Source organism: Lepidochelys olivacea (assembly GCF_965140295.1).
Source record: "Lepidochelys olivacea isolate rLepOli2 genome assembly, chromosome: 3".
In the NCBI taxonomy this organism is placed as follows: domain Eukaryota; kingdom Metazoa; phylum Chordata; order Testudines; family Cheloniidae; genus Lepidochelys; species Lepidochelys olivacea.
Window position 1 is genome coordinate 30,582,515 of NC_140413.1, and position 13,827 is coordinate 30,596,341.

The following is a 13,827-nucleotide window of genomic DNA, read 5'->3' on the forward strand; positions in this document are numbered from 1 at the left end:
GGTTAAAAATATACCCCTCTAAAGAATGAAAGGGTGGGGGGGGGGGAGGGAGGAAAGGAGGAGGTAGAGATCTTCATGTATTAATACACAATACATTTGTGAGGCACTGATGCATGAACAGGTGTAGTGATCTATAGATCTGCATCTGATTTCTCAGTCCTCCATAGTGGCTTCATAGGAACAGTTAGCAGTTATTCCGGTCCAATCTCTCCTCTCTCCCAGTTCCACGCCTTCTGGGAAATGATTTTACACCAGGCGCAAAAAAAGGGGATTTGGTATTTTGTATCATATTTTCCCCATGCCCAAGAAGAGATTCCTGAGGGAGCCTTCCCTTTGTGAACAACTTGAGGTGTTTTGACATAACACATGGCCATACTCAAGGTGATCTCCAGCCCTGTTACCTCACACAGTACATTCTGCAGCCCTTTTTCCAATTAAACTTCTTTTCTCCAGAGGAGAGAATGACAGAGTTATCCGCAATCTCAGACTTCACCAAGGCTTGTAGTCCTCAAAATGTCAGTCTTGTATTGGAAGAAGGTCTCTACAAACCTAAATGGAGTTTATTCTGCCCATCGGATCATTCAACTAGCTGACTATTCTTAACCTTTTAGATATGAATAAAGGGCACCTTGCATGATGGAATGAGGCCATACAGACTATTACACTGTCAGGGAAAAGCCGAGAGACAGAGTGTAATATATACATACAGACTCCCCCAACTTACGCAATCATTCGGTTCCGGAAAGCCTTGCGTAACTCAAAAATTTTGCATACGTCGGAAACGTATACCTGTACATTACGCAAAAATTTCTGCAACTCAATCCTATTTCTGGCTTATGGAACTTTTCCCATAAGTGCGAATTTGCATAAGTTGGGTGTTGCATAACCCGGGGAGCATCTCTGTAAGCATTTCTTTTCCTCTTCAGCTTTATAAGAAAAGTTGCCCCCACTCAAAGGCTAGTTCCATACGTACATTGCAAGAGGCATTATCTAAAACAAACTTTGCTTAGGCATAATCAAACAAGAGAGAAAAATGGACTGGTTCAAAGAATCTCCATTCTTCTGGCTTCCGCTAGAGCAGAGGTGGGCAAACTATGGCCCACAGGACCCTCCTGCCCCGGGAAGCTAGACCCCAGCCCCTCCCCTGCTGTTCCCACTCCAGGCAGTGCGGTAAGGTGGTGGGGGGGTGGGGTTGGCTAGAGGGCAGGGGAGTTCAGAGGGGTGGTCGGGGCAGTCAGAAAGCAGGGAACAGGGGGGCTGAATGGGGGCAGTCGTCCCAGGGGGGCAGTCAGGAAAGGGAGGAGGGGTTAGATAGGGTGGCAGGGGGGCAGTCGGTGGTCTGGGGGCGGTCGGATGGGGTAGGAGTCCCGGGAGGGCCATCAGGGGCGAGAAGCGGGGGGCTTGGATAGAGGTCAGGGGCCGGACCACGCCTGGCTGTTTGGGGAGGCACAGCCTCCCCCAAATGGCCCTCCATACAATTTTGGAAACCCAATGTGGCCCTCAGGCCAAAAAGTTTGCCTGCCCCTCGGCTAGAGCCTTGAATAGGCTACTTCACTTGCAGACTGAACCACAGAGACACTAACAATTTGAGATTTAATGGCTTAACTTTATATTTGTGTAATAGGCATTGCATTGTATAGAAAAAAGTCTGATCATCTATACTAATTAGCCACAGCTTTTAGAGTTGCACTGATACCCTGGTGGTGGGACTTTACATCATCAGCTGCCGAGAGAACAATTAGACAGGCTGTTACGGTTAGGTGAGACTAGACCGGTCAGTTAACCTTTTCACTAAAATGCCAGCCTAATGATAATAATATAGCTAAAGGATAAAATTCCAAAAGCACTTTAGACTCAGGTCCTCAAAGGTACTTAGGACCCAGATTTTTAAAGGTATTTAGGTGCTGCTGTGCTCAGTGATGCAGTGCTTAATTGATTTAGGGGCCTAAATCTCATTTCAAAAGGGATTTAGGTACTTAGGCGTCTGAATCCCATTGACTGTTGATGGAATTTACATGCCTAAGTGGCTGAATCCCTTTTGAAAATAAAATTTAGGTTTCTAAATCAGCTAGGCATTGCAATGCTGTGTGCAACACCTAAACACTTTTAAAAGGCTGGGTCCGAAATACTATTGAGGATCTGGACTTAAGCAATTTAGGAGCCTAAGTCCCACTGGCTTTCAATAGGACTCAGGTGCTTTTGGAAATTTTACCCCAAAGTGATAGGTATCTGTAGTGAACTTCTGGCTCTTATGAGAGCTTTTCATTGACCTCAGTAGGGCCAAGATTTCATCCCTGGTTTAGAATGTCATCTGGAAAAATGACAATGAAGCACATTTTGGGGGACCAGTCTAGTATAGGCACTGCTTTCCCTCATCCCCCACTGTGTGTCAGGATAGCAGCTCATCCCTTTGAAAGCCTCCTTAGAGACCATGGCCAAGATTTTCAAAAGTGACTAACGGCCAATTTTTTAGTGCCGAACTTGAGACCTGAAGGGTACTTGATTTTCAGAGGGCTGGGGCGTAGAACTTTCAGAATTTCAGGCGTCTCCATGTAGTGTTTTAAAGAACTAATGTCTGCACTTCCCCATCGCAAGATATTTTTCTCATTTGTTTTTTTACAGCACAAAAATATGGAGAACCCTAGCAAGATCACGTAATTCCAATTTGCTCAGAAAACAGTATTGACCTATTTTGTCCTGAATGTAATAAAAATAATGATAAAAGACATGCAAAACCTACTCCTTTCTTTAATTTAATGTTTCATCAACAACCGTCAGCACTGCAGAGTTAAGGTTGAATGAGAGAATGGTCTCATATTGCATGTTGTATCATTTGCCAAATAATTTAGTAGCTCTCAGGGTTTTCTACGGGTCACAGTATCCAAAACCCTGGAATTTCTTACACAACCATACCTAGGTACAGTGCAGTAATACCGTATAATAGAGTCTGCATCTGAGCTGATGAATTGTCACACTAATTATTAATAACGGGATGAGTGGACTAGGTAGCACAAGACTGGGAAGCTCTGGGATTTTGAACTCCTCATAATACATTGTACTATAGTAGCTAGTGCATACAAATCAGGAAACTAGTGAAAGGGGACACACAGGACCTACAGAGGTGATGGGTGGAGGGGACTAAAAAAAGCATCAGGATGATGCAAGAAGGGGAGAAAATGATGTCGGGAAGGAGAGGGAAGGTACTTCAGGGAGAGCTAGAAGGGAACAGAGAGCATGCTCAGGCAGCCAGTAAAATCTGGGAATGGGACAAAATCCCAGTTTGAATGTAGCTGGGCAGAATCCCAGCAAGCTGCAGCAATCTTGCAGAACTTGCAGAGGGAAATAGAATTTTCATCCCGTGGGCTAGGCTGACATTTTGGAATGAGTTCTGAACCAAGACGGAAAGTTGAAAGATTGAAAAATTTCACTGAATGAAAAATTCTGAAAAGTATTGAAATGAAAAATGTTTTATTTCAAAAAGTCCCCCCAAATTTTCATTTTTCCAACTGAAAAATTTTTTGTGGAGATGAACATTTTCCATGGGAAAGATTACTAGGCAGAAATTTTTTGACTCTCTCTATGAAGGTTTATCTTTGATGATCTCTAAGGTCTGATTGTCCTTACAGAGAACGAGAAATCTGGGAACAGAAAGGGAAGGAAATGCGCAATGGCAGAACAAAGAAAACGACAACAAGAGGAAAGAATGGATGGGACACACATCAGTCTGACATTTATCAGATCCTAATAATTTTGCTTACCTGATCCTTACAAAATTTTGTGATTTTTGACTAAACACATAACCAAAATATTTTAAAAATCATACAAAGCAGACAGGGAATTCAAAAATAGTCCTCTTCACTGGCATAATTCTGCTTAGTTACGCACTATAGATTTTAAATGTGTGCAATTTGCCTGAGCTATGGCTGCTGTGAGAACTTTAACTTTGTGTCTCTCAATGTTAAGCTACAATTACATGCAAAAATGTCATTAATGCAACAGTGTTTTACAATTCAAATGCTGCAGCATTCTAGGCATGAGAACTTGACCATGAAATAGACTAGAAACAGACTATAAAAGTAGTATGAAACTGTTTAGTTATTTGTTTTTTCACTTGACTTGGACACTTATCGCAGAGTGAAAATTACCGATAATAAACCCAATCTAAGGTGCCATTTGTAACATCGGTGAGGATGTTTTTTGTTTGTTAAATGATTTTAAAAAGAGAAAAATGTTAATTAAAAAACCCTAGTTCTTTCCTCTCTTACAATCTTCACTTATTAAAACTGGAAGAATCGAAAACATCATTTTGTTTGTTACTGTTCATGTGGTTTACTTTAAGCATTTCTTCCAGGGTGACCAAGGAAAAGGCAGGCAGATCGGTTTTAGTTAGTTTTTTCTTTCAGGGTGACAGGGGAATGTTTGTTTTTCTAAGAGGTTCAAACTGAAATTCTTAAAAAAAAATAAGATCATGGAAACATTTCTCAGGCTAAGGTTTGGTAAAAGGTCACGTTACGCCAAATTTCATCCAGCAGTATCTCTGATCGGGCATTGTAAGTGGCCCTCTTTCCCAATTCATTTTTTACAGTGAAGGTGCATACAAACACCCAATTGCTGCTATCTTGTATCCTGATTCCACAGACTTTGTCTATTCAACTAAACACTTAAGCACGTGTTTAACTTTAGGCACACGCTGAAGTCCCATTGACTTTAATTGACTTAAACAGATGCTTAAGCACTTTGCTGTACTTCAGCATGTGCTTTATAAACATGGGTCTAGGAAAGCTTTGCATATTATGTCATTGATGCCAGATATTGTTTCAGTGGCACATACCTCACTGAAATGTACTTCTGGCTGCACAGATCCTCTGTATACTGGAAAGGAACTTTGGTCCATTTTTCTTTTAATAAAAAAGGCTGCATTTGTTAGCCGCAGGTTTGTTGGGGGACTGCGCACACGTAATAGGACATAGAGCCTCACACCATTATGTTAATGAGCAATATTAGTAATACTGAGCACTGATACAGTGCTTCTTAGGTACAGAGAGAAGAAGCAGGAACTCACACAGCGAGTCAATGGCAGAAGCCAGGGACAGAACCTATGTTTCCTGACTTCCAGTACCTGATGCTTTATCTACCAGCCAACTCTAAATCCAGCCTAGGCCAGTGGTGACTTGGAGCTATCAGATCTTCAGTGGACTGTGTGAAATCAGTGTCATAGTCTTAGTCCGGTTTCCTTTGGGGAAGGGTTTCCAAGGACCATCAACATAGTGGGCACTAAAATACTCGTTTGTTGGCTAACCTCAGCAGAGACGCCAACCATGGAAGGACAGCGGGGAATAGGTCGCCTCCCCTCCCCTAGATGAGGGGATGTAAGGGAGGGAAGGGCAGGAAAGCTTTCAGTATTCTTGTCCTGACTATATTCATCACATGCACAACTATGGAACAGTAACTTGTACACTGGTTAAAATAAGACAGTTATTGACCAGAAAAGTAGTCTTTTATTTCAATTAATATTTCTTGGCATTAGGCAGTTATTAAATAACACTGGATTGCACAAGACTATTAACATATTGACAGCAAAAGAATGGAGAGCATAGCAAGGTTTAGAATAGCAATGTGAGTCACATCACCTCATGTCACTCAAAAGCCAGTTAATGCTGCAACAACCACTAAGTGGGACTCCACTGAGAAATACAAAATGAGGATTTATTCCTTTTATTCTTTTGTTAATACAGTAAACGCTGGAACGATAAACAATAAAAATGAACAAATATTTGCATTCAGTAATGAAACAGAATGAAATAGCTATAAATTGCTAGTCATGCATTTTCTTTAACAGCAATTTGCTAATGCATAAATATCTCAAAAACAATCTTCGAGATTTGAATAAATCACAAACAAGAAGAAATTAAGCTTGAATTCTACTTTATGCATTAAATACCTGACCTACATATTAAATTTTACTTCACCATATATATATATAATTTATATATATATTAAAAGAAAGTAGACAATTAGATAAGTGCAAGCAATTTTCCTCAAAAGCACAGACAATTTGGAACCATGCCCAGAAAAGCTTTTTTCTTCTTCTTTCTACTCCATTCAGTTCACATTTTGCTTCAAAAGTGATGACCTACCATCTGCTATGTTGGATAAAAATTCTATCTAGTATCTTCTTGCGGCTACTAGAATGTCATCATTCTTACTGACTAAAAGATGGGATATCTCACCAGAAATTTGAACTCTTCGTATCTGCATGTAAACATACCTTTCAATTACATTAACCGTGTAGAGTGAGTGGTAACATTGGAGGGGATGAAGGGGGAGAAAAACAGAACTGCAAAAGGAATGTTGCACTTGTGTTAGTGAGAGGAGTGAAGCAGTCCTCACTCTGATACACGCACGCGTGAGCGCACACACAAAATCTGGCAATGGAATCTTATCCACTAGCAAGTTGAGGAATGATTGAGAAGGCATCCATTTGCGAGCAAAGCTTGAACGACAAGCCAGCAGTTTCTTTGCAAACTGTCCAGAGTTTAATTAGAACTGACTTGCACTGCTTGGATCACATTGTAACAATCGCACAATAGAGGGATCACTCTTGGCACCTTTAATAAACTCTTCGAGGGACAGTTTACCTTGAAGGGAGAAAACAGAAACGTCACTTGCATTGCAAGATCAAACAGAGCTTAAAAATAAAACTTTCACAGAAAGCTTAAACACATATCCTACAACAAGTGGATTTAGGGTGAAATTGGCTACAGTGCAGGGGAACCACGCACTCCCTTCCTCCTCAAACCTGGATGCAGTATTTTTTCAAGTAAACAAATCTAATATTTTACTTTACATTTGACATTAAACAGGGACATTATCAAGTTAAAACAACTGTACTAATAATGCCACCTTAGGGCAACAATTTAAGCAGAGAACTGGCTTAATACAAAACTGGAGTACAAACATTCATTAAAGATACACAGAAACTAGTCTATAAATGGTGCTTCAATCAAGGGCGACATTTTAAACCACACTGGACCCAGGATATTTGCACCATATGCACTGATAGGTGATCATGTAACAGTGTCCCAACACTGGGCAACGTGATGTAGTTTCTTCTACATGTGTGAATTATTGCGATGGTCAGTTGTGCTGTGGTGAAAGAAACAGGCCTTGAGGGATGCTGAAGTGATGCCCTGTTTGCTGAGCTGGCAAAACCTTTGCAATCAGACCCCTATGAATTAGTTTTTGTTTGTTACAAACCTGAAACTTGGGCCAACTTCACCAATTTGGGCTGATTTATGGGGTTAGGGTTGAAAACCATAGACAAATTTGTGGCTATAAATGGCTTCTAAAACCTGAAACTCACAAAGGTGTGAATGTCCATTAATCAAAACGACCAAAGTTTGCACCGCTTGTAATTATTTGTTAGCCACCATTGCTGAAAAGTCTAGCACTGTTCTCTTACGACAGTTTCACTCTGGGACCACACCTACAAGCCCTGGGATGGCGGAACTCCACTGAGCTCAGTGAAAGTGCTGCCAACAGAGGCTTTCAGGATCGCCTTCATTAACTGTAATTTGAACAACAGTATTGAAATATTATATTTTTCTGATCAATACCTTGCGTCTGATGCATGTGCAATGGTATTCTCTTGTATAGTATGTTACACATCCACTGATGGAGACAAATAAGCAACAAAACAACATTTATGAGAAATGAAATGGATCTTTCTAGGATGATTTCACTGGGCTTGATGATTCCCCCCTTGAGTCAATGTAACCTCCCCAGCAGACTGAAGTGTGCTGAATTCCTGAAATGCCCTCTGGCTTTTATAATCTCAAGGCTTGTTACAAGCTGGCAAAGTTTAGAACAGTCCTGAATTCAATGAACCTACTTACACGTCTAAAGTTGTAGATCTGGAATAGTTATTAGTAGATGCTAATGACCCAAATACTCTATAAAAGAAGTTTCTTATATGTGTAATTTGTTTAATCAGCAGGTTTTTATACTTTTTAATAAAAATATTTGCTACTGGGATTGTCTATTACACAAAATATTCTCGCAGTCATGTCCATTTACATTACATCTGATTGAAATACAATATTTCATATAATAATTATATACCACAACATTCCAAGACAATTCTTACCCAATTTAAATTGCCCCCATTACAGAAATAACCACCACATAATTTCCTCTTAGCAAAATAGAAATAACTCTTTGCAGAACAGCGTGGCACATTTTGCATAATCTTATGTGATCACTTATACCGAAGCCCCAATCACACTGCACATGTATTAGGAAGTAGAATTTTAGCTTAGATCCTCAGCTGAGACTTCAAACACACGTACAATGAACATACTCAAACAGAAACATTCCACTGTGAGAACCACTTCATTACATTTCAGTTCCACCCCTTAGGTTATACTCTCTAACATTTAGCACTACTTTTGGCTCATACTGCTTTTTTTTGTTTTTAATTGCTCCCTGCATGTGTTTAGTTACGTACTCCAGAGTACGGTATTAATTTACACATTTTCTTCCTACAACACTCATTCCCAGAGTATCAGAGTGTCTCAATGAATTATAGATGTATCTGTTCTTACACACTATTTTTACTGTGGGATTGTTGTTTTTTTAGATTAACATACCTTTTATTGTTCCAAATGGAAGCTTCCTACCACAGATTCAGATTTGCACTTGACTTTTGCTTGTTATCCCTTTTGGCTACAAGTGTAAGGCCCTGGGAGGGAGCAGATGTGTAACATTTGTTTTTATTAAAAATATTAGAGAAAATGCATATAGAGATGGCCTCAGCCTATTGTGGGGACAAGGGCTGGATTCAGTGGTCAAGTACCAGTATTAGCTCACCTGACCAAGGTATGTCATGTGCCAGGAAAGCAGAGATATGCAAGGGCCCAAAGCAAGACAAGGCACTTATATTCTGGGTGAACTGTTTTTTTGTTAAAACACTGGCATGTCTGAGAAGAATTTTTGCTAGTCTGAAAGTTTTCACAAAACTCTGCACAAGTTGATTTTGTTTGTTTGTTTGTGTGCAACACTCCAGAACAAAGCACAGTACAAAGCAAAATCTGGCAGCATTGCCCCACTGCACAACAGACAATGAGAAGCCATTCAAGTCCTAACAATGAAGCACACACACAAGGTGCTATTCTCCTCTCTCTTGTTTGGAAATGCAGGAGGGACAGTTAGAGGGGTTGAAATGTAAGCACTGCTCCATTACACCTCTCAGCATGTACACTGTATTACTTAGCAATACATTACGTACAGGAGTAACATTTTGCTAGTTATGCAATTGCCAGGTTTTGCCACATTGCCTTATGTATCTCTGCATGCCACACATGTCACAGAAGGACTACTTTACATGTTTTAGTTTTGTATCCCTCCACACGTAGAGCCAAAGAGTGAAATCCTGGCCCCATTGAAGTCAATGGCAAAACTCTGTGGACCTCAGCAAAGCCAGGATTTTACCCCAGGGCTCTAGCTACTGTCAGTTCAACAGAACATGACTCAGAGGGAGCCATACAAATCTATAAGACAGAACAGCTTTTCTGCACCCAAGGGTCATAACTTTAAAAGTCAGATCTCTCAGGCCTTTTCAGGGCTAGAAGCAACTGCTGGGTGGGCCCCACAGAGAAACTGAACACCTCTCCTTTTCCAATAGGCAAAAGCTCCTGTTTCTACCCCTGTTGCACCCTGAAATATCAGATTTTAAACTCTTGAAGGGCATGTCTGCACAGCAAAAGCCACAAGTGAGTGAGCCTACACGAGCAAACGTGAGTCCAGCTCACACAAGTAACAAGAGCAATGAAAACAGTGCAGTGTGGGCTTCAGCCTGGGTAGCACAAGCCTGGTGGCACAGGCCCTGTATGTACTTTGCTTGCCAGCTTGCTCCAAAGACAGCACTGTGCTGTCTTCACTGCTATTGTTAGCCATCCTAGCTGGATTCAAGCTAGCTTGGGCAGGCTAGCCTGTGTACTACCTTTGCTATGCAGACATACCCTAAGAGCTGTCGCAGACCCAAGACTGAAGACTGCCCATCTTGGGCCTCTAACCAAGGTAGTTTACAGGGAAAATTTCACAACTGATGGGACAAGGTGGAACCATTTCTTTGGCAGTGTGATGCGGGGAAAACGATTGATTCTATTCCCACATTTTAGTCTGGGGAGTTAGTGGGTAGAAGGAGTGGCTAAAGGTGCCTGGTAAATTAATTCATCACATCGTTACACAAACTGCAATATTGGTATTGCCTCCACTGATATTGGTATACGTTGTAATAAAGCGATCTCTTGATGTAACGAAAACAAACCTGCAGCCTGAAGCAGCTTTTGGGGAGCATGTCAGGACCACAGAGGCAAAGGTTTCAAGTTTGATAACTCTCTGCGTTAGACACATCATCCCAACAGCATCCCCCACAGCTCCCTACTCTCATGGCCCACTGTTGTATTCCTGGGCCATCAAAGCTTTTCTATGCAAACCATAGATCTAAGTGCTGGGTTTGGACAATGCGGCATTAGAGAGTGCAGTTCAGGGCCAGATTTTCAGAGGCACAATTTTGCAAGCACAAACCCCTGCCTTTCAAAAAAATCTGGCCCTACATAATCACTTCTACAGCTGAATGGAGCTAGAAAAATCTAAAGCTGCATAAAGCAGGAATATAAAACTGCAGGGCTGAGAGAAGAATGGAGGTACAAATTTGAGGCCAAATCTTGCTGTCCTCATGCGTGCGAGTAGCCTCACAGGAGGGAATTGTAAGGAGAGCCAGACTTTGTCCTTGTTCTATTTTCCTCTGCTCACTTTCTCCCTTGCTCATTCTACAATCTAGCTCCTCCCTGCCTCTGTTACCATTTTGCCATCACTCGGCCCCACTCACAGTCTGTCTTTTCTTTTGCGCTCCAGAGCAAGGCTCCCCTTTGCCTTTCCTGTGCCATACCACAATTTGTTACCCACCGACGGTGCAAAGGCAATGTAGAGAAGCAAGACTGCCCTCACAGTGTTCTACAGACCGGTGGCCATGCAGCTGAGCTGCCTGGAGTCCAACAGGGTGCCTAATTCCATGGGTGGAGGGCAGATACGGTTTGAGAAAAGATTTCCCACGCAGGTGTGTATGGAGAAAGAGATCAGAGGGCAGGGCAGTATAGTAACAAACAGCAGACCAAGCCTGGGGACGGGCCTTACTTCAGATGCACACGCACTTAGCCTACTGCTAATTTCACTAGCTTGGTTTGTCAGCAGATTGTGGGTCTGAAAGGGTGAGTGTCGCAAATAAAGGGCACACTTTTTTGCAAAAAAGATCAGTACAAGTCAGGAAAATAGGGACCTTGTTGGTTTCTACAAACACAAAGGCTCATGCGCCTTTATTTTATTCAGACAGATGTTACTGTGACTGACACCACTATAAGATGACAGACAGAACTGAAGCCTCCCTGGAAGCAACTTTTTCTTTTAATTAAAAGCTAAGTGTTATCAGTATGGTATCAGAAAATGCATGTTTATTTTTAAGAACTAAGTAAGGTCTTCTGGTGGAAATCATACCATCATTGTTTGTGTCCATCTGTCTGAAGATTTTGTCTGTTCGTTTCTCCGGAGTGGACTCGTCTTCTGGCATTTTCATTACAGATGACACCATTTTGTAGATTGCCTAAATACATATAAAAAAAAATAATGAAAAGCTATAAAGCATCAGGACTGAGGAAAGGAACTTAAGCCTTCAGCAATAAACAAAGGCAGACGACCTTGGCAGACAACTGAAAACCCCTATAAACCAAAACAAATAAAAGGAATTACAAACTTGATCTGTTTTTTCCAGCATTTATTTCTGATTTAGAAAAGCAACACAACTACGTTAGTCAATCTAGTAGCCAAGTCAGTCCTTAAGTTAACACACTAAAATGCAAGAGCTAAAATATATATGAAAAAAGTTCCCACGTGTAATTTTCCTTCCTTCCATTTGAGTCTGGGGAATGGTTTCATTGCTTCAGGATGGCTTTTAACGCACCCGCACAGGCGCTTACGACTTTTCAGTAATTATTTGTGTGCAATGGGCTGGGAGGTAGCGACATTTCCATGCTTTGGAAAGGTGATGGACTTACTAGAGTGAAGACCTGTTATCCACTGAACTCATGAGGTACAGCATGGGCAAGGCAAATTCCCCTGCCAATTTAATTTCTCCCCAGCCTGTTCTAGAGGAAGCATTTCTTGGGGGAGAAAAGAGTTGTTCACTCTCCAGCTAAATTCTGTTCCTGGCAACACTGGCTGAAGCACTCAGAGAGGTCAGCTATGATGGCGGCTTTTGTGGTTTGAATACCTGTCCAGTAGGAACCGGCCTGAGAGCACCAAATAACGTCAGAGGCTGATCATCAGCTGGTCTGTGTTTTCTGTCACTACCAATCACAACTGGGATTTGAATTGGTGATCTAGGGGGGAAAGGCTCTTTCTGACATTACCAATCCTCGGAAGCTTCTTACACAGCTGGGGGGTGAAAGGAGCTATACAGCACCTTCCCCTGTACTGCAGTGAGGTGAAAGGAGTTTAAGGCCTTTCACTTTAAAAGCAGAGTAGGGCTCAAACCACAGAATTTGAACTTCAGAATATATGGCATTCATATCTGGAATTATGGTTCAATTCATTATAATCCCTGGGGCTGTTTCCAAAATTTGGATCCAGATCTGGTACCAATTTTGAACACCTCAAACGGGGGGGAGGGGACAGAGGTTTGGAGGTGATAGGAGGCAGACAAGGTGACTGGGGTTTTGGTTCAGGCCCATTTCTCCTCAGAGCCTCTGCACATTTGTAGTTTGTGGGTAGAATTATTTTCTGCAGTGCCATTTGGAATGACAGTGGGAAGAACTGCTCCAGGACCTATGCACTGGCTGCAACTCCTTTGAAGTACCAGCAGCGAGAAAAATTGCTGTTAGGGTGCGCCTCTACCTAGACCTGAAGTCTCTTGCTCAGCGGGCAAGTGGTTCCAGCAATATTAATTGAAATGGTAATTTTTTCAAAAGGTAAGTTTTACAAAAGAATGAGACCACTCCTCACCTGCACGATTTCAAGCATTTCGCCACGACTGATATATCCATTGCCATCAAGATCATACATGCTAAATGCCCATTTCAGCTTCTGTTCGAGCTTTCCCCGAGAAGTGACGCTCAGCGCAATGATAAATTCCCTAAAGTCAATCGTCCCATCGCCGTTGGTATCAAAAGTGCGGAACACGTGCTCTGCAAACTTCGACGCATCACCATAGGGGAAAAAATTTGCATATATCTTTTTGAATTCCTCAACGGTCAAATGACCCGTGGGGCAATCTTTTAGGAAGCCTTTGTACCACTCCTGAAGCTCATGGTCTGTGAATTCGGTGTTCTCCCGGAGATCCTGGAGTACCTCAGGTCGCAGCTTACTGTTCTGCTTCCCCATTCTGTTCTCGGTTAGGATCTAACAACTGTAAAACAAAAGAGCAAGCTCGTCACCTTCTGTGCCACGACTGAACTCCAAGTGATACACTTCGCTCATGGACTGTAAACAAGTAATGCAGTGGAAAGACTGGTATCGATATGTGGGTGTCCAAGAAGTACAAACATGTCAACTGATGAAGCCACCCCAGAGAGAATACTGCTCCACTGCAGAGAGCACGGGGCTGTTAAATATAAGCATCTACATACAGCTTTAAACAAGAAAGTGCTTATCTATTTTATTAAACTTCTCTGTCAAAGAAATATCTGATTTCACTCTCTCCTCCCCTTTTTCCAAGCTCTCCCAGTTGCTGATGCTGCCCTGGGGGAAGGGGGTGAGGTGCGATGGAGAAGAGAA

The 13,827-nt window shown here is 41.9% G+C and overlaps 1 protein-coding gene across 3 annotated transcripts in view; it reads right to left on the minus strand.

Moving 5' to 3' along the window:
• Window positions 1–5,949: 5,949 nt before the first annotated feature.
• Window positions 5,950–13,827, minus strand: part of HPCAL1 (hippocalcin like 1) — a 105,660-nt gene continuing 97,782 nt past the window's right edge. For 2 of the 3 annotated variants that reach the window (XM_084623153.1, XM_084623154.1), the window contains 3 exons: window positions 13,057–13,459; window positions 11,554–11,659; window positions 5,950–6,638 (listed from right to left, as the gene is read on the minus strand). In XM_084623153.1, the coding sequence (XP_084479279.1) occupies window positions 6,541–6,638; window positions 11,554–11,659; window positions 13,057–13,434 (582 nt within the window). In that variant the 5' untranslated portion in view covers window positions 13,435–13,459 and the 3' untranslated portion in view covers window positions 5,950–6,540. The remainder of the gene's footprint in view (window positions 6,639–11,553; window positions 11,660–13,056; window positions 13,460–13,827) is intronic. The other variant, XM_084623152.1, reaches the window with a different exon arrangement.